Below are 18,570 nucleotides of genomic sequence, written 5' to 3' on the forward strand. Positions count from 1 at the left end.
TCTCCCAGAGCCATGCACCACGCCCGCCATATGCTCTGCGCCGGCCTCGGCCCGCCTCAGAGCCCAACCCACCGTCGACGCCAGTCGTGCCCACCAAGGCCAACGGCCCATCGCTCGACCAGGTCCTGCCGGTAGCAAACAGCAAACATCAAAACAAACCACGGCACGCTCGCTTTGGCGCGCCCGTTGCCGCTTCCGGGCGCGCACACAGCAGCCCGCTGATCACGACGCGGCTCAGCACCTCTGCCACACATGCTAATATTGAAATGCCCTCCCTAACCTCCAAACTACCAGTGCCTCGTCGATAATTTCTCCGTGCGCTATACCTCTCAGCGTGACGGCCAAGCACCCTGGGATCCGCCGCTGCTCGACCTACCCTTTCTCCCCTCTTTCACGTCACACACCGTGATGCTCACAATCCATGCTAATAGCCGAGTCAATGCACCTCCATCACAGCAAAGCACAGACAGCGCCCGTTATCACCACCGCGCCCTTCCACTAATACCCGTTTCCAACAAACGCTCGCCTCGTCTTTGACTCTTTGGGCTCGTCCAAAACCAACCCTCAACATTTCTGAGCACTAGATCATGCCGAGCATCCCGTCCGCCCCGGCGCACGACGCTTCGTTTGGGCTCAGACGTCTAGCTTTGGACTACTGCATGACATCGACTCAAGGCCACTGACCCGCGGAAGGGGGGCTGTTCCCGGGGGCTTCGAGAAGCTTTCTATCTAAGAGTCAGCGGGTCTGTTTCAGCGTGGCGATTCGGGTAACGATGTGTGGTGGCGAGATGAGAGTGCGGGATGCAGGCGTCATTGCCGTTGCGGTCGGAGGCGTCAGGGAGGTGCATCGAGTCAGAGAGGTAGCATCAGCTTGCTTTTGTTTGCCAGCGAGGAATTGCGACGTGCACACAGAGAGTCGTATTCCGACGAGTACCTGGATCGGACCTGATTGTCTGATGTAGTCCCTAGGTTCTCATCGCCTAGTCCATGAACCCCCACACACCCCTGACCCAGTCCTGCCCTCCCAGTCGCCGTAGCATTGCCATATCAAATCCTACTCAGATGTCTGACGAACCGTGTTCGTGAAGCAAACTGTCTCGACACCCCCACGCGCCGGCGTCGAAGGCTGCAAAAGATAGCGTCGTCATTGCTTCGGTGCACCGCGTTGCACGCAGAGACATCAGCTGGATCATGCTCTTAAGCAACCGTTCTTGATGCTTTGGTCAGATTGCCTCCTCGATGGCAGTCCGTGTCTTCTCTCGTTCAATGGACCCCCACTACACCCCCACCCCACTCCAGGTCATAAAAGGAGTATCTACAATCGCCGTATCGTCGGTACGACTGCAGCGCACACAGGCGTGCACCGATCCGTGTTTTCCAAGAGGACATGTCCTGTCCCTCCACGGAAACATGTTTCCTGTTGCACTCCAATGACTTTGTCTCGTCTAGAACCGACATCGCGACCCCGATTGCACCCCAGCGGTGCAGAAGTAGCAACTCGACCACACTAGCGGCACACTTTCTTCGTTGTGGGGATTCCGATACGGTGGGTAGATCTGAGTGGGTGGAGCCCAGGGTAACTCGTGCTACAACTGCATCGCTAGACAATACACAGGACGCTGAAACACTCCAAGCCATCCCCAACCCTACGCCTCTTGCCATATCCCATGAAAATGTTAAAATGCGCACAAGTAGTCACAACCCTCACCATCCTTCCCTTACCCCTCCCTTCTCCCGAACCCACGTCGCACAGTCTAGAAAGGATACGTCCTCACCTCATCCTCCCTCTCCATATCCAAACCCGCACGCACCTGCTCCTCATGCTTCCTGTCCAGATACTCGAGCAGCACATCCCCATACCGCTCCTTCCCCTTGTACTTACTCACATCGTCGCCCCAGCTCCTCACCGCGCTGGCCAATCGCCCCGGGACGTAAGGTTCCTCGCAGATGGCCGTGATGGGCAGGAAGTACGTGCGGATGGTGAAGACGACGCCGCCGGAGCGCGGGAGCCTGTTTCCCCATCACCACATCAGCCCCAGAAAAGCAAGCCGGGGAACGAAGGGATGCGCTTACCGTCTCAGACTCTGCCGCTCGCTGCGAAACATGTGATGTTCAATCGCCTTGTCCTTTTCGGCAGTGAACCACCCAATCCCCTCCTCGTCCTCGTTTCCAATGGACTCGCTCCACGCCAGCCCATCATCCACCTGTATGAAGTAATTGTTCCTGAGCACGGGGCTCTCGGGTTGCACTCTCCGGAAGAAATTCATCATGCTTTTCTCGAGCTTGGTCTTGAAGCCGGGGACGTCGCCAGAGGTGTGGATTTCCGAGAGCGGCATCCCGAATTTGTCAGACAGGCGCCAGAAGCCCGCGAGTAGAATGGCCCCAGCGAGCAGGTAGTACTGCCCGTCGGGCCGCTCGAACATGATGGCCAGATCATCCTGGACGAGGCGCGCGGCCAGCGCCATGGGGTCTTCCTTCAGCGGGCGTTCCACAATATTCAACGTCTCCCCCGTAGCCAGATTATCAATACCCACGTCTGTCTTCTTGTACAGGCTAGGATATCGCTGGGGCAGGTAGTCGCACAGCTCCTCGAGCAGCTCGACGGCGCCGTCAAAGGCTTCGGGCGCCGTGCGGCAACATCTGTCCCCGCGCTCCGCGATACGTCGCGCTTTTTCGTCGTGGTACTTCATGTAGTCGTTGTCGAGCTCGATCCACTCGTCCCAGTGCATGTTGCGCAGGCCGAGGGTGATGTTGTATTTTGGGCCGTGGCGAAAGGGGCGGTAGGGGAGGGGCTTTGTCTCGGTGAGGGACCAGTTGGGGTAGGGTGGAGCGGGGGGACGCTTGAAGTCCATGGGTATCCATACTGCTTAGTGTCAGGAGCATATCGAGGTGTGGGGCGGGATTCATACCTCCTGGTGGCCTGGGCGGTGCTTTGAAGGGGCTTCTTTTCTCGAGATCAGGCGTGCTGGGTCGGATTGCTTGTTTCCTGGTCCTTAGGCGGCGGACTCCGGCGCTCACGGCCCACCAAGCGGTTAAGAGGGCGAGGAACCCATAGAGGAGGTGTTGCGGGTCGATGTTTGCTTCTTCCAGGGCTACGTTTAGGCTCTGCAGTTTCTCGTCAAGCTTCTTGCTTTTCATGGTCTCTTCGAGCTTTTCATAGGCGCTATGGCAGTTGTGAAGAATCCATACATTCGCCTCTTGGAGGGTTTGCTCCAACCGCGGGCGGATAGTGGTCATGACGCGAGAAGGTGTCGAGAAGTTTGTTGCAGATCGTTGTTGTGGTCTATAGCTTCACGTTGTGGCATATGTATTGCTAGAAGAGCTACGTTCGGAAGCTGTAGATTGAGCGATGAAAGGTGGTGGACCGGGAATGGCCTAAAGTGAGCGGAACCTGCACAGCGGACACCACGTTTCTATACCACAGATGGCTAGCAGTAGTTCCCATACAACGATAGCCGATAGATAGGGTGCTAACAGATCAGCGTTTCTTGTTGGTCAGAGGATATCAAATGTGGGGTCCCCGCAAAGGGACAACACCAGTGTATTCGGGATTGAACTACCTGTTTGAGCTTAGTCTACCCTACGGACCGTTATTGCAGCGCTTCGACTGTCCGGCGGAACAGGACGTCGTATTGACCTACCAGGCTCATATGCACCGCGTGCTAGTGAGCTTCCGAGTTGCCAAACTCTGGTCGTGAAATAGCTGCGCAGCGGCCCTATGAGGTAATGGGTGTGGCGTTGTAGTGCGGAACCGCAACATGTGCGATGCGATAAGGCGGGCGGGCGGGCAACACACCCTTGGTGTAGCGATGCGATAATGCAACACAATCAATCTTTGCGGCGCAGAAGGCAGTACGTGCCCCACGTTCTACGGAAGCGCGCTGGTATGAATGGCCAATTTGGTACCCAGACCAGACGGCCAATTACTGACGTGCTACTTGCATCCAGGAAACTTTGGCAGGTGACCTTCTCCCAGGTCTTGGTGTCCGACATGAAATCGGGTTCCTTTTCAGTGGCTGGCATGCTCGGAATGCGTGAGTCGACAAGGTAGTTACAGTTATCAACGTGAGTCTATCCAGCATCATCAGCGGATGGGAAACCGGAGAGAAATAAATGATTAGTCAAGGACTTACATATTTTCCAGGGTCTTCAATATTCTCGTCGTTCATGCCAGTCGGCATCATGTACGCTCCATCGAAAGTTGCGTAGCCAGATATGTGTTCACTGAATTCCCCAGGTAATAAACCAGAGAATTCGCTCTTGATGAATCGAGGACGAGTGTCCTCTGGAAGGAGATAGGATGATGGAAAGCGATACCACTCTTTGCCCAAGCAAATGAAACCACGTTGGTGTGCGAAGCTTTGCTGCTGGAGCGGTCTATATACACTAAGAGGAGCGGAGTATGCTGTCATGGTGCCAATTGTCCGGAATGCACCAATGTTGAAAGTTGCTAGAACGAATGCGCTGACGAAAAGGAGCTTCACTTGAGCTGGTATCTTGCTGAATAGACTCTTGGGGTCCGTGGATCCGAAATTTGCAAGGACGATGTGCAACGATGTCGCTGCATTAAAGGCCAGCGCGGGATAAGCTGGATACATGAATCTTTCTTCTTTGTGCGGCTGCAGTGTGAATATCGCAAGCCACAAGTAGAAAGGGCTAAGAAATGTGATACCGCGTAGTAGCGCTTGATGAGAGAAGATTGACCTCGAGGCAAAGTGCTGGAGCAAAAGCAGAGGAAGAGCGGCCATGGCTAGAAAGAACCAGGAGTTGAAGTTGAGGGCCAGATTTCGGATGTAGAAGTGCCACGGCTCAACGCCATAGATATCGGGACCTCTACTCCCTCCGCTGAAGACATTGTAGAGCACAATGTTTAATGGCACGAATACGAGCTTCCTATAGAAGTACGTGTCGATAACGACTTGAGTCAGCTGTTGTCGCAACGAGTCAGCGTAGTACCAATATCGGCCTGAGGTACCCACCAAGATGAGAAGAGATCGGAATGTACCATCAAGCAGTCTCTTGATGCAGGGAACGACCTGTCCAGTAGTCACTGCTAGAAATAGTTCCTCAAAGATGAAGGGTAAAACAAGAGCACCGGCGAATGGCCATCCAAGTAGGGCGCCCACTGCGAACCAAAAGATACCCTGAGCTGTCCGCATGCCACCGGTCCAGTTCATGAACGCCGCGAAGCCAACCATGGTCGTATACATGGCGAAGCTAGAAGGGAGGTACGCTATTGAGGCATGGTACATCCCTGGACTGGATACCATGGCCATGAGGAAGAAGATGGCGACACGCGGATTCAAAGTCTTGGATATCACCGAAAACAACTTCGTCTCGCAGCAGGCGCAAACGAAACCAAGGACAATCCGAAGGAAATAAAATTGGGAGGTCTTTGTTTTCAGAATTGGCAGTAGACGTCCAAGTTCGATGACAGCGGCATGCATGCCTGTGTACGCCCAGCTTCGGATCGCATACTGGGGTGAGTACTCCCAGGTTTGCAGGCCATGTCCATGGTTGAGGTAATGAGTGGGTTCCCAGTAGTTGAAGACTTCGTCGCAGTCCTGGATTGGCGAGAAGACTGCAGCAATGACGTTGGCCGCGAAGAAGATTGAGAATGCGACTTTTGACTTGACTTGCGGTGGTGGTCGCTGTTCAGGGACCGAAGGTGGAGCTGCTGTGGCAGCAGATTTCGCGACAGGTGGCATCTCAGAAGCAGAAATTATGTGTGACGGAACACATGGAAATCTCCAGGGAGTGCAGTGGGCGGTGCTGCAGGATACAGTTTGCAGCGAATGGCAGGCGGCGCAAGAGGACCATCAAAGTGCAGGTGAACGGCTCTCCGCCAGCGCAGTAGGGCTGAAACGCCAAGAAGCAGCGGTGCACAGGCCAAGTCGCTCTTTCTTTAGAAAAGCAGGCGCGGCTCCCTCCCTTTTCAGCGATCATTCATATCTGCACCTGAGACCGGTGCCGCGCTGTCAGTGCACAACCAAAGAGCTGCTCGCTGCAAGGAAAATACAATCTGCGCGCTCAGCATGGCAGACTTTGCGCCGCCCGCCAAAAGGGCGCGGCTGGACGTGGACGCGGACGCACCTGGCAGCGGGAGTCTTGACGACGCGCCCGGCTCGCCTGTCGATGATCTCGACGACGACTTCTACGAGAACTCAGCCGCCGACAATGCGCAGGCCGCGGTGCCCCTCCAGGATGCCCCTCTCAAAGGCGGCCTGGACAGCATGGGAGACGCGCCGCCGACAGAGCCGGTTAGCGCAGCAGGTGCTCAGATCCCAGGCTTTGGCCTCTGGGGCGAGTCCGCTGCCCAGCAGCAGCCTCCCGCGCACAAGGACGGCGGTTCCGAGGACGGCGAGCTGTCTGACGAGGAGAACTTCTACTCGGAAGTGAACCCAGACGCCCCCATTGCCCAGCAGCAGCCGCCTGTAGGCGATGCGTCCCAGCTGGAGAGTAAGCTACCGCAACCTGGCCTGCTCTCGCTCTTCTCACAACCTGTAGACGGCGCCGAAGCCTCCGCTGTTGCTGCGCTCATCCCAGACGCAGAGGCGCCCAAGAGCCTCAAGCGCAAAGCATCTTCGCCCCCTGTCGAAGCCCCCGATGATGACGACGACGACGACGCGCACCTTGTTGACGCAATCACTGCCGCCATAGCAAACGAGGACGCCGCAGATGTACAGCCCGAGGACGACGGCAAGGCCGAGTTCCTCGAGGCCGCTGCAGCGAACAAGGACAACAAGGATGCCGAGTGGGAGCTCGATTCGCAGGCCTCGAGCTCAAGCTCGTCCGACTCATCTAGTGATGAATCCAGCTCTGATGAAGACGGCGAGGCCTCTGACGATGGCGAGCTGCTCTCTCCAGCGGAGATGGCCAAACGTCTGATGGAGGCCGACCCCGATGAGGACGACCCTAGCGCAAGCAAGACTACCAAAGTGCGCACTCAGAATGAGCTTGATGAAACATATGTCAAGCCAGACATCGCAATGAAGGATGACACAAAGATCACAGAAGTTGGCACAGTTGAGTCGATCGTTGACAATGTGGTCGTCATCAAGGCAAACACATCTGGAGACTACCACGTGCTAGAGGCCGGCTCTGCTTTGTGCTTAGGCAATCGTACGGTCATCGGCCAAGTTTCTGAGACCATCGGCCGTGTTCAGGACCCTAGATATTCTGTTGGTTTTGCAGACGTGGCCGAGATTGAGGCCTTGAACATAACGAAGGACACGCCCATCTACTATGTTGACGAACACTCGACTTTCGTGTATACCGAACCTCTACGGGCTCAGAAGCACACTGACGCCTCTGGCCAATATGACGAAGAAGCCAAGGTGCAAGAGTTTTCGGATGATGAGCAGGAAGCTGAACACAAACGTAACCTGAAGCAACAGAAGAAGGCGCGAACACAGGGCGCCGAAGAAGCTCCTTTCAATCCTCCCACCGGCCCTTCAGCGTACGTAAATCCTAGCATATTATTGTACCATTCTGACTTGGATAGCTATCGCGAACGCTCACCGCCTAACCCCTCCGCCTACACTGGTGGAGGCTTGAAGTACAGTGACGATGAAGACGAAGACCTCGGCATGTACAAACCACTTGCTCGACCAGACCGCTTCGAAGATATTGTTGGTGCTGGCGCGCCGCTTGAAGATCGCAGTCATGTTAGACGGGGCATGATGCGTGGTGGTCGCGGTGGCTGGATGGACCGCGGGCGGGGATTCCGCGGCAGAGGCGGCGGCGGCGGCGGCGGCGGTGGTGGTGGTGGTGGTGGTGGTGGCCGCGGAGACAGAGGCGGTATGGGTGGCGGCCATCGAGGCGATCGTGGCGGAATGGGCGGCCAACGAGGCGGCGACAGAGGTGACAGGGGAGGCATGGGGAGAGGCGGTGGTAGAGGCGATCGAGCCGACCGTGGGGGTCGTCCCTTTGGAGGATCACCCGAACGGCCAACTCGACAAGAGGAACAGCCTCGCAGAGCTCCGCTACCACCACAGCAGGAAGTTCGACCTAACTTCAGAGCACAGTTCTCACCTGCAGGATCACCACCACAGCAGGACGTGGGGCCGTCTCCACGCGGAGGAAAGAAAAGAAACAAGAAGCGGAATCGTCGCGAGCGCGAACGAGAGCGAAGAGAGCAAGAACGCCAGCGTGAACAGGAGCGTCAAGGATCATCCCAACCACCGGTCGCCGCGAATGCTACTGCCTATGCAAGCAATCAAGCACAGAGCAACAGTGGATGGAACTCGGCTCCTACCCCTGCCCCTGCACCACCAAGCTCATATGCTCAACCTCCAGCGCCGCCTCCCGCGCAAGCACCCGCAAACTACTACGTCAACCCCGGCCTGTTCCCTCAGCAAGCTGCCGCAGTCCCTCCTCCAGCTCCGCCGGCGCAGCCCCAAGCCAACCAAGCTCAAGCATGGGCCCAGTGGTTGCAAATCGCAGCATACATGCAGCAAGCACAATCACAAGGAGGCCAGCCCGCAGCACCACCTCCTCCTCCCCCGCAGCCTCAGGCACAAGCTCCGGCATACTCGCAGTATGCCCAACCACAGCAGCAGCAGCAGCAGCAGCAGCAACCGCAAGCACAGTACAGCTATGGATACCAGCAGTACCAGCAGCCGCCGCAGCCTCCCCAGCCACAGCCGACGCCCCCTGCTGATCCCCGCCTGCAGCATCACAACCCGCAGCAGCAAGCTACCCAGGCTACGCCGTCGATCCAAGATATCCTGCGTGCCCTGGGACAGTCATCTGGGAGATGAGGCTGTGTTGCAAACGAGAAGATTATTGGCAAAACGTGAGGATAAGTAATGGCAGAGACGGGGATGCGCTTTTAGTAGCCTGGCAGCTCAGTTCACGGTGTTTCCTTGCCCAGTCTGGTCTTGTAGGATTATCCATGGGAAAGCCTGGTAGTGGTAGATATCAGTGTGGCGATGTGGTGTATTCTAGCCAGACGCTTCTACTATTTCTGTTTCGTCTAGTTGAGTAACGGCCGCCGCAGACGGGGAGGACAGAACAGGACAGGGACGCTTGTAATATCTCGACATCTTTCTCTAACTTTTTTCCCTTCCGTTCCTGTGGGCGATATCAGGGTCATATATAGGTCGATACCATTTCACCTCGGCGCGTGTTGCTGCATTTCCAGATTCAAGATTTTTAGTGGTGCCGATAGGCAGCAGACAGCCTGGCGGTGTGGCGGGCCGAGGTTGGCGCATCTTACCTAGGTATGCCTACTTCGTACTTTTCCTCAGCTGGACGCCCGGCCGGCCTCACAGTACTACGTCGGCTTTCACAAGAACACGAGCCAACAGCCCTGAACATTTGTCACTACACCTCGGCCGCTGTTCAAGCTGCCCCGAATCTCCCATGTTGCAGGGTTGCCGTAGACGTCGCAACTGCCAATTGTCCCGTAGCGTACTTTGCCATAAGTCCAAGTCCAAGTCCAAGTCCAAGCCCAAGAACTTCCCGCCTCCACGTGGCAGGCTGCCGCAAGCCGGGCGTCTGGGCCGTGTGCAGGTCCGATTGGTGAGGGGCGCGCCATCTCGGAGTGTGCAGACACGATGCAGGCGTGCGAAGATCACTATATGCTAGGTGGACAGTGGCTACGCGGTGATGTTGGGGGGGCGGACGGGATGGGATGGTGCTGCGGGTTGTGCGCGCTGGGATGAGGAGACGACGACTGGGTACGGTCGGATGCGACAGGCGTAAGTCAAGATGTTGGGGCTTTGTCTCAGAAGCAGTGCGTGTAGTGTCTACCCCGTGGTGGAGCGCGGTTCTTGTGCGCGTCGGGGAAAGGGATGTGGAGGAGCGTGGCATCCAACAGCGGCCCTAGACGTGCAGCGTCGAGGATATGCAGTCCGGAGACACTACGGTGCGGTAGCTCGACCCAGGCGGGATAGCATCACGAAAGCACGCAGGCAGGTGCAGAGAGTTTAACGAGAGAGAGTGCGAGACGGCATGTTTAGCTGCGATGCAATAGCACCATCTGATAACCCACTGGACGAGTGCTCGTGCTTGGGTTTTGGGTTGGGCTCGAGCGTGCAGGGCGCCACATGGTGGCTCACAAAGGCGGGGATGCTGGGGCTGTCCAAATGCTGCGACGAGCGCTGGTCGTAAAACACATGCAGCTAGCAGGCGCGTCCGAGATACCGCGGCCATGGACTGATCTTGGGCAGAGACAGCGTGAATGGGACGCTCAAAGCTGTGCGATGGCCGTGGGTGTCGCACGTAGCGGGCTCCGGGTCGTATCAGTGGTCGGGGGTGTACAAAGAGCGCGCCAAACACGGTCGCGGGCTCGCTTTCGATGTGCCGTTCTGGGCCTTGTTGCGCCGAGCGTGGCTGCTTGGACCCCCGGCAGCCAGCAGGTGGCGGATGAAGGGCCGTGAGCAGGCGAGCATCCGTTGTCGTGGTGGAGCCGTCTGCAACTCCTCATCGTCAACGACGTACACCACAACCATCTGCATCGCGCCGGCCTGCCTGCTCCCGTGCTGCACGCTGCACGCTCCCTGACATACCCGTCTGCCCGCGCGTCTGCCCCGAACCCACCCATGTGCAGCCGACCGCGCGCCCGGCCTCGATGAAGCATCCGTCCTAGAGCATCATCTGTGGCTGCAGCCCTCCCTCGAACCAGCCCGCCTACGCCCACACGTCGCTCCCTCCGGCGCATCGCGAGCCCCCCGCCCGGTGCAGCCCGACCATGACGAGGAACGAAACGGTAGGCCGCCATGGGTCCACCGAGAGCTCCGCGAGCTGGCGATCGGTCCGGTCCAACGAGACAGTGCGACCTTTTGGCGGGCGCGGCTCTCTGCGCGGAACTCCCGTCACCGTGCAGACCTCCGAGGATCCCAACTTTCTGTACGTGTTTCCCTTCAGCCTGAGCTTCTGTCTGGTCGCAGACTGGACGATGCGGGCGGCGGCGGGCGAGCTGCGCGCTCCGTGCGCCTCGAAAACATGCGCCGAGGGCGCCCTGCTCGCCGTGTGGTGGTGTCTCGCAGCACAGCAACCTGCCCGCCAACTGCCCCACCACGCCATCCACGCCACTGCGCGCAGGACAGAGCTGTGTTTCTTCTCAACATGTGTGCCGGACGGTGTGAGGCGCTGCGGGTAGCTGCGCCAGCCTCGCTTCGCCCGTCTCACCACCAGACATTGGCCAAGTTGACTCAGCTAACCTTGATGCAGGATAGAAAAGGAGTCTGAGATCTCGCCGGGGACCGTTCCACCAGCTCCTCCCCCCAAGGACCCGGGCCACAAACCCCGAAAGACGTCGACGTGGGACAGTCCGCTTACAACCGACTACCGCGACTTCCGAGACCACCGAAAACAGCTGGCTGTGCTGGAGACGTCTGGAGGTCGCATACCCTCAATATCGCGCAATCCACCCACCGCTACCTCGCCGACGCCGCCGTGGGCTTCGGCGGGAGCGAATGGTTCATCCATGGCTGCCAGCGTCTGGGGCAGCTTTTTCAACGACTCCAACGAAGACATTACGCAGCTGTCGCCGAGACTGACGCGTCCGGGAAGCCAGGATGACGGCATGGGGTTTCCGAGAGATGACCGGCGGCCGTCCATGGCGAGCGCTACCACGGTGAGCAGTACGGGCTCCAAGTCGAGCGGAACCCGCGCGGGGTACCACAAGCGGCTGCAAAATGTTTTTGGTGAAGATTTCCCCCAGGATTCACGCCAGAATTCGGATACGAGTCTGCCGGCGCCGTATGTGACCGAGTCACAATCGCTCCGCGCAGGGCGGAAACGCGCAAATTCGCACAACAACACGATCGGGAGCAGCTTCAACAGTCGCCCCAATTCGCCTATTGGCTCGCGGCCGCGGACGCCCTTGCCTTCATCAGAAGTAACGCCGTGGGAGTACCAGGACTACAAGGTGAGTATTGTGTTGTCGTGGGGTTCGGTAGCTTGGGTGCTGTTCCAAGGGCTAGAGCGGGTAGCGACGCTCAGCGCGCCTGCCTCGTGATAGCTTCAACCGACACCAGGCAGCCGCGACCTCACCCGCTCAGAGCTAGCCAAGTTCAGCAACTGACCTTAACGAGCAGGACCTCTCCTCGCAAGGCGAAAACGGTCGTCCCTCTGCCGACCAGCAATCCATCAAGTCAAACAAAGGCTCCCATCACCACCACAAACTGAAGTTTCCGGGACATCGTCACAACCGAAGCAAGGAAGACAACAAGTCGTCCGAGACCCCGGCACGTGCCGCCATTAGCCAACCGTATCCCATGCGGCCTGCCACCAGTCGCGAAGAATCTACTTACAGCATTCGGCAAGAACAGCAGCAGCAGTTTGCATCCAAGACCAATTTGGTTCCGCGCGCCCCAAGCCCGACGCCCAGCGCATACAGTGCAGCGTCCAGAGATCCAACGTCACAAAGGTCCCCGAGCACCGCGAAGGGCCCACGTGGTTTCCTGGACCGCCTCAAGGGCAGGGGAAAACCAGACCGGCAACCTCAAGAAAACCTCCGCGATCTTCCGTCTTCCCAAGTCTCGCTGCAGCCTTCTATCCAGTCCGCCAAGGGCCTGCCAACGGACCCAATGGCGGGACCGTTCGGTTCCAAAAATCGAAAGGTGACGGACAATTTCAAGGATAAGGCTGCACGGGATGGCAACGGAAAACACAGAGGTTTCCCAATTCCGAGGCCAGGCCATAGGAAACAGACTGCCCCTGCTCCCGTGGAGCAGCAGCAGCCTACTGGAAAAGATCCCAATGAAGCAAGCACAGACACGACCAAGAATGACGCCATGTGGTTCCTTGATACTAACCTGGAATCCATGGAAGGCATCGTTAACACTCAGCATCAGCCCTTGGCGACGCCGATTGGTGAGACCGTGCCGACCACCTCTTTGAGAGCAGATGATATTCAAAGTGAGTCCAAAGACGATGCGAAGTGGGATATCCCTGAATCTTGGGGTGTTGTCACACAAGAAGGTAGGGGTGGTTCCCCACATGCAGAGCTCGATGAGGCAGAAGCTATGTCCAAGGAAGAAGATGGCAATAGGACGTATTGCGTCCGCATATTCAGAGTGGACTCGACCTTCGCAACACTATCCGCCACTCTGAACACGACGGTCTCCGAGATAATTCAGATATTGGGGAAAAAGACATTGCTACAAGATGAACTGAACAACTACCATATCGTAATGCGCAAACACGATACATCGCGGCAACTCGACGCGAAAGAACGACCCCTGTTGATACAAAAACGACTACTGGAACAAGCTGGCTACACTGATTCAGATCGTCTCGAAGATCTTGGACGTGAAGACAACAGCTATCTTTGCCGATTTACGTTCATCCCGGCGAAATTGAGCGGATATTCTAGCCTTGGGAAGGACCCAGGCTTCACCAAGATGCAGAAGTTCAGCCACATCGACCTACAGGGACGTAACTTGATCACAATACCCATCGCGCTTTACCAAAAGGCTACAGAGATAATATCTCTCAATCTTTCACGGAATCTGTCCTTGGCTGTACCTAGAGATTTCATACAGGCGTGCACCAATCTTCGGGAGATCAAGTACACGAGCAATGAGGCACGGCGACTGCCTGCGAGTCTGAGCCTCGCGAGCCGCCTGACCATGCTGGATATATCCAACAATCGCTTGAAGGATCTTGAAGAGGTGCAACTGCACAGGCTACAGAGTCTCCAAGGATTGAGGCTCTCGAACAACAGATTAACGAGATTGCCGGCTTATTTCGGTCAATACCGGGCTTTGAGGAGTCTCAACCTAAGCTCGAATTCACTCCACGAATTTCCGGATTTCTTGTGCGATGTACGAACGCTTGTAGACCTCGATATCAGCTTCAACTCCATAAGCAGTTTGCCAAAGATTGGCCAGCTCACTTGCCTGGAACGACTATGGGCCACGAACAACAAGCTCTCCGGTAGCTTCCCGCCATCCCTGTGCAACCTTGTCAACCTAAGGGAGATCGACGTTCGGTTCAACGCACTCAACAGCATGGATGTCATGTCTCAACTGCCGCGATTGGAATACCTCATGATTGGCCACAATTCGATATCCTCTTTTGAAGGCCATTTCCCAAAGATAAGAGTCTTGCACATGAATCACAATCCGCTAACTCGATTCGGTATGCTCCAGTCTGTACCTTCGCTGTCTGTGCTCAACCTTGCCTCCGCGAAATTGGCTGCATTACCCGAGGAGCTGTTCCCTAGAATTACTGGACTAACAAAGCTGATTCTGGACAAGAACCACTTCAGTGCACTCTCGGTGAGCATCGGCAGACTGATTAGATTGGAGCACCTGAGTGTAGCTCGCAATTCGCTGGATGAGCTGCCGACTGAAATTGGGCGCTTGGCCGAACTGAAATATCTAGACGTACGAGAGAACAACTTGGGACGACTACCTCCAGAGATATGGTACGCACGCCGCTTGGAGACGCTCAATGTGTCCTCCAACGTGCTTGACGGATTTCCAAAGCCAAGCGCTGCTCCTCCACCTGCTGCACTTAATGGGGACAGCAACCTGGAAGGTGCGACGCCAGCCTCAACGCCCGGTCTGGGAACGAGCCCAAGCTACGAAGAACTGGGAAAACTAGAAGACTTTCAGAATCGTCGCCCTAGCCAGGCTTCAGCGGGCTACCTTGGCTCGGCTACGTCATCCGCGTCTAACCAACGCAAGGGTTCAATGGCGTCGTATGGCTCTGCTAGCACCTCGAACACGGCGCGAAAACCATCGGTCGTGTCACGAACACCAACTGAGGGAACCCAAACCCCGGTCTCCCGCAAAGATTCCAGCCTTTCTAACAGGATGGTAACAACGTTCGCGGGATCTTTACGGCATCTTTTCTTGGCCGATAATCGACTTGAGGATAACGTATTCGATGAATTGTGCCTGCTACCCGAATTGCGGATCGTAAACCTATCATACAACCTTATCTACGATGTGCCCCCACGTACGATTCGGCGATGGCAGCATCTGGCCGAGCTATATTTGTCTGGAAATGATCTGACATCGTTACCAGCTGAGGATCTAGAAGAAGTCAGCTCGCTCAAGGTACTGCACATCAACAGCAACAAGTTCCAGGTTCTTCCGGCAGAGTTGGGTAAGGTGGCTAAGTTGGCTATTCTCGATGTTGCCAGCAATGCTTTGAAGTACAATGTCTCGAACTGGCCCTACGATTGGAATTGGAACTGGAATCACAACCTAAAATACCTCAACCTCTCTGGCAACAAGCGTCTAGAAATCAAGCCAAGCGGTGACTACATGCGCCGCGGAGAAGCTCGCGACCTCACGGACTTCACTTCCCTCACAAACTTGAGGGTGCTTGGTCTGATGGATGTCACAATGATGGTACCTTCAGTGCCCGAACAATCCGAAGACCGAAGAGTCCGAACTGCCGGTTCGGCTGTGGGCACCATGGCGTATGGTATGGCGGACAGCCTTGGAAGAAGTGAACATATTTCCACAATGGACATGGTGATCCCTCGTTTCCGAAGCAACGATAACGAACAGATACTTGGTCTCTTCGATGGTCAAGCCCTTGCTGGTGGCGGTTCAAAGATTGCGAAATACCTTTACGACAACTTCAAGATCCGCTTCGCAGAGGAACTAGGAAAGCTACGTCCCCAAGAGAGTCCAGTGGATGCTCTTCGTCGTACTTATCTGGGCCTCAACAAGGAATTATCCCTTGCGGCGCACCAAGGTATGGAAAAGAATGCCGGACTTGTCTCTGCACAGCCACGTGGTTCAGTGCCCGATCTTGGTGAAGAGGACCTTACTTCGGGATGTGTCGCAACGGTTGTATATCTCAAGGAGATGGAGCTCTACCTTTCAAACGTCGGCGACGCTCAGGCGCTTCTAATCCAAACGAACGGCGACAAGAAGATTCTGACTCGAAAACACGACCCTGCGGAAACATCTGAGCGGGCAAGGATACGTGAAGCTGGTGGGTTCGTCTCCCGGCAGGGAAAGCTGAACGATGTCCTCGAAGTTTCGCGAGCCTTTGGCTACGTACACATGTCACCCTCCGTTGTCGCTTCGCCGCATATTGCTCACATCACGTTGAGTGATACTGATGAGATGATTCTCATTGCGTCCCGAGAACTCTGGGAATACCTCACTCCAGATTTCGCTGTCGACGTTGCTCGGTCTGAACGGGATGACCTTATGCGTGCGGCTCAGAAGCTTCGCGACCTCGCTATCGCGTTCGGTGCAACAGACAAAATCATGGTCATGTTGCTGGGAGTGAGCGACTTAAAGAGCAAGCAAAGAGCGAAATACCGGACGCCAAGCATGTCGATGGGACCCAGCGGGTCGCCTGACGATTTTTTCTTGCGTCCCAAAGGCAAGCGCGCACGCAACTTGCCGAACGACTCGAAACTGGCTCGTTTGGATAACGAAGTCGATGCACCAACTGGTGAAGTGAGCTTGGTGTTCACTGATATCAAGAGCTCTACACTCCTATGGGAAACATATCCGATCGCAATGAGATCAGCGATTAAAATGCACAACGAGGTGATGCGTCGGCATCTGCGTATCATTGGCGGCTATGAAGTCAAGACTGAAGGTGACGCCTTTATGGTGGCCTTCCCAACTGTCACGTCGGCTCTCCTATGGTGCTTCACCATCCAGAGCCAACTCCTCGAAGTGCCCTGGCCTCAAGAGATCCTCAACAGTGTGAATGGGCAAGAAGTCGTCGACCCCAACGGCAACGTCATCTTCCGTGGTCTGTCTGTCCGTATGGGTATTCACTGGGGAACTCCAGTGTGCGAAGTCGATCCAGTCACAAAGCGTATGGATTACTTTGGCCCGATGGTAAACCGAGCTTCCCGTATCTCGTCTGTTGCCGATGGCGGCCAGATCACTGTGTCGTCGGATTTCATTGCAGAAATTCAACGGCTTCTCGAGACCCACATCGAAGGGGATCGAAGCAACTCGACAGGTTCAGAGGAGCAATTCGGAGATGATCAATTATCCCAGGCGATCCGCCAAGAGCTACGGTCACTAAGTAGCCAGGGTTTCGAGGTGAAGGATCTAGGCGAACGTCGCTTGAAGGGTCTTGAGAACCCCGAATATATCTACCTGATGTACCCACACTCCCTCGCCAGCCGTCTCGATGTCCAACGGCAGCTAGAGCAGAAGGCAGCGCAACAGCCCACCCAAGGAGCCGGACAGAAGATGCCAGGTAGCCAGCTTACTATTGACACTGAGAACGTCTGGGATCTCTGGAACGTTAGCCTTCGGTTGGAAATGCTGTGCAGTACGTTGGAGAATCCCGATTCCCACGAACTGAAGCCGCCAGAAACTGCTCTGCTGGAGAGAATGAAGAACAGAGGGGGCGAGATTACGGATAGATTCTTGATCAACTTCGTTGAGCACCAGATCTCGAGAATTGAGGTACGTTCTTGTACAAAACATTGGATAGGAAAACACTGACATAACTCGCAGACATGTGCAACTACCTTGGCAATTCGACACATGGTCCGGCCTTTCGGCCAAGCCCCGCTCTTGCAACAAGCCTGCCCCATGTCGGACATTCTCAGCGAGCTGCAACTCCAACTCGCCGAGCTGCAGCAGTTTAAAGACGAGGCAGCTTCGCAGTTTGCCTCGGCATGATCCCTACCCCCGCCATCTTACGACCCTTTACTTAATCTGCGCCGTAACGCCATATATACCAGCGGCTCCAACGACGTCTACGACCACACACTGCTATCATACCATACCATACAATACCATGCCATACAATATCACCTACTCTAATACCCATACATTGCTATTCACGCTCCTGCCTCGGCATGCTTGGACAACCTACCTACCTACTTTGCTTTGGTCTATGTTATGTCTCTACACGGCGTCTACTCACATATGTACCATCACTGCCCCGGTGGCTGCGTCTCACATGTCTTTCTGCTATGGGTCTTAGGGAGACGAGGGTGCATGGACGCCCCGGGCTGTGCTGGGCGGGCATACTGCTATGGCGTCTTTTTTCTCTCACGTCACGCTGGTTACCGTTGGCGTCGCTTTTTTTTCGCGACTTGGCTATGCTCTTCTTGTTCTTCTTTTCGGTTTCTTGCAGGCGACGTGGGATCTCGGCTGTTGCTTTGCTGAGCGGCGCGGACGGCTTTGTGGTTCTGCGAATGGGAAGGGATTCTTACACGTGCGCAGCGCTTTTGGGTCGCTTTGGCGCGCGAGATTTAGGGAGGCGTGTGTTGGTTGTTGACTTGTGTCAGCTTCGGTGGTTTAGCTTGCGCGAGTCCGCGTGTACGTGAGAACCAGCACATTGTTCTCTTTCCAGGAGTGTACCTGCTGTGAGCCCGTCCTTAGTATGCTTTCACGGTGATGTTTCTGTCGTTCGCTGCTCAGCTGCGCCTGCGCTCACCCTCCCGGCAGCGTTGTAAGTCTTGTTAAAACTCTGCATCCAAGTCTCGCACTCAGAACAAGTACTCTCCATTTTTCCACGATACACCTTGCCATCCGCTCACGACCAGTCACTTGGCTTAATCTATGTCATAGCTCACGTCTTCCAACACAACCCATTTCAAATTCTCACAAATTCCACAGACGAACCGTCTCAACCTACGTTAGTACAACCCCAATTCCCTTC

The 18,570-nt window shown here is 55.9% G+C and overlaps 4 protein-coding genes across 4 annotated transcripts; 3 read left to right on the forward strand and 1 right to left on the reverse strand.

Moving 5' to 3' along the window:
• Positions 1 to 1,738: 1,738 nt before the first annotated feature.
• Positions 1,739 to 5,806, reverse strand: CC84DRAFT_1197296 (uncharacterized protein). The gene is made up of 6 exons (XM_018181513.1): positions 4,980 to 5,806; positions 4,134 to 4,928; positions 3,857 to 4,071; positions 2,910 to 3,130; positions 2,074 to 2,863; positions 1,739 to 2,010 (listed from the first exon to the last, which is right to left on the reverse strand). The coding sequence occupies exons 1-6, from the start codon at positions 5,706 to 5,708 to the stop codon at positions 1,755 to 1,757; spliced, it is 3,006 nt and encodes a 1,001-aa protein (XP_018033939.1). The 5' UTR covers positions 5,709 to 5,806; the 3' UTR covers positions 1,739 to 1,754.
• A 229-nt stretch (positions 5,807 to 6,035) lies between these two features.
• CC84DRAFT_1218879 (NAF1-domain-containing protein) lies at positions 6,036 to 8,762 on the forward strand (the record flags this gene model as incomplete). Its single annotated transcript, XM_018183037.1, has 2 exons — positions 6,036 to 7,459; positions 7,505 to 8,762. The coding sequence occupies 2 exons, from the start codon at positions 6,036 to 6,038 to the stop codon at positions 8,760 to 8,762; spliced, it is 2,682 nt and encodes an 893-aa protein (XP_018033940.1).
• A 1,841-nt stretch (positions 8,763 to 10,603) lies between these two features.
• On the forward strand, positions 10,604 to 17,672 carry CC84DRAFT_860016 (PP2C-domain-containing protein). The gene is made up of 4 exons (XM_018187655.1): positions 10,604 to 10,854; positions 11,179 to 11,878; positions 12,045 to 17,363; positions 17,415 to 17,672. The coding sequence occupies exons 1-4, from the start codon at positions 10,697 to 10,699 to the stop codon at positions 17,580 to 17,582; spliced, it is 6,345 nt and encodes a 2,114-aa protein (XP_018033941.1). The 5' UTR covers positions 10,604 to 10,696; the 3' UTR covers positions 17,583 to 17,672.
• On the forward strand, positions 17,673 to 18,266 carry CC84DRAFT_860009 (uncharacterized protein). The gene has a single exon (XM_018187654.1). The coding sequence runs from the start codon at positions 17,762 to 17,764 to the stop codon at positions 18,233 to 18,235; it is 474 nt and encodes a 157-aa protein (XP_018033942.1). The 5' UTR covers positions 17,673 to 17,761; the 3' UTR covers positions 18,236 to 18,266.
• The last annotated feature ends 304 nt before the right edge of the window (positions 18,267 to 18,570 follow it).

Source organism: Paraphaeosphaeria sporulosa (genome assembly GCF_001642045.1).
Source record: "Paraphaeosphaeria sporulosa strain AP3s5-JAC2a unplaced genomic scaffold CC84scaffold_7, whole genome shotgun sequence".
In the NCBI taxonomy this organism is placed as follows: domain Eukaryota; kingdom Fungi; phylum Ascomycota; class Dothideomycetes; order Pleosporales; family Didymosphaeriaceae; genus Paraphaeosphaeria; species Paraphaeosphaeria sporulosa.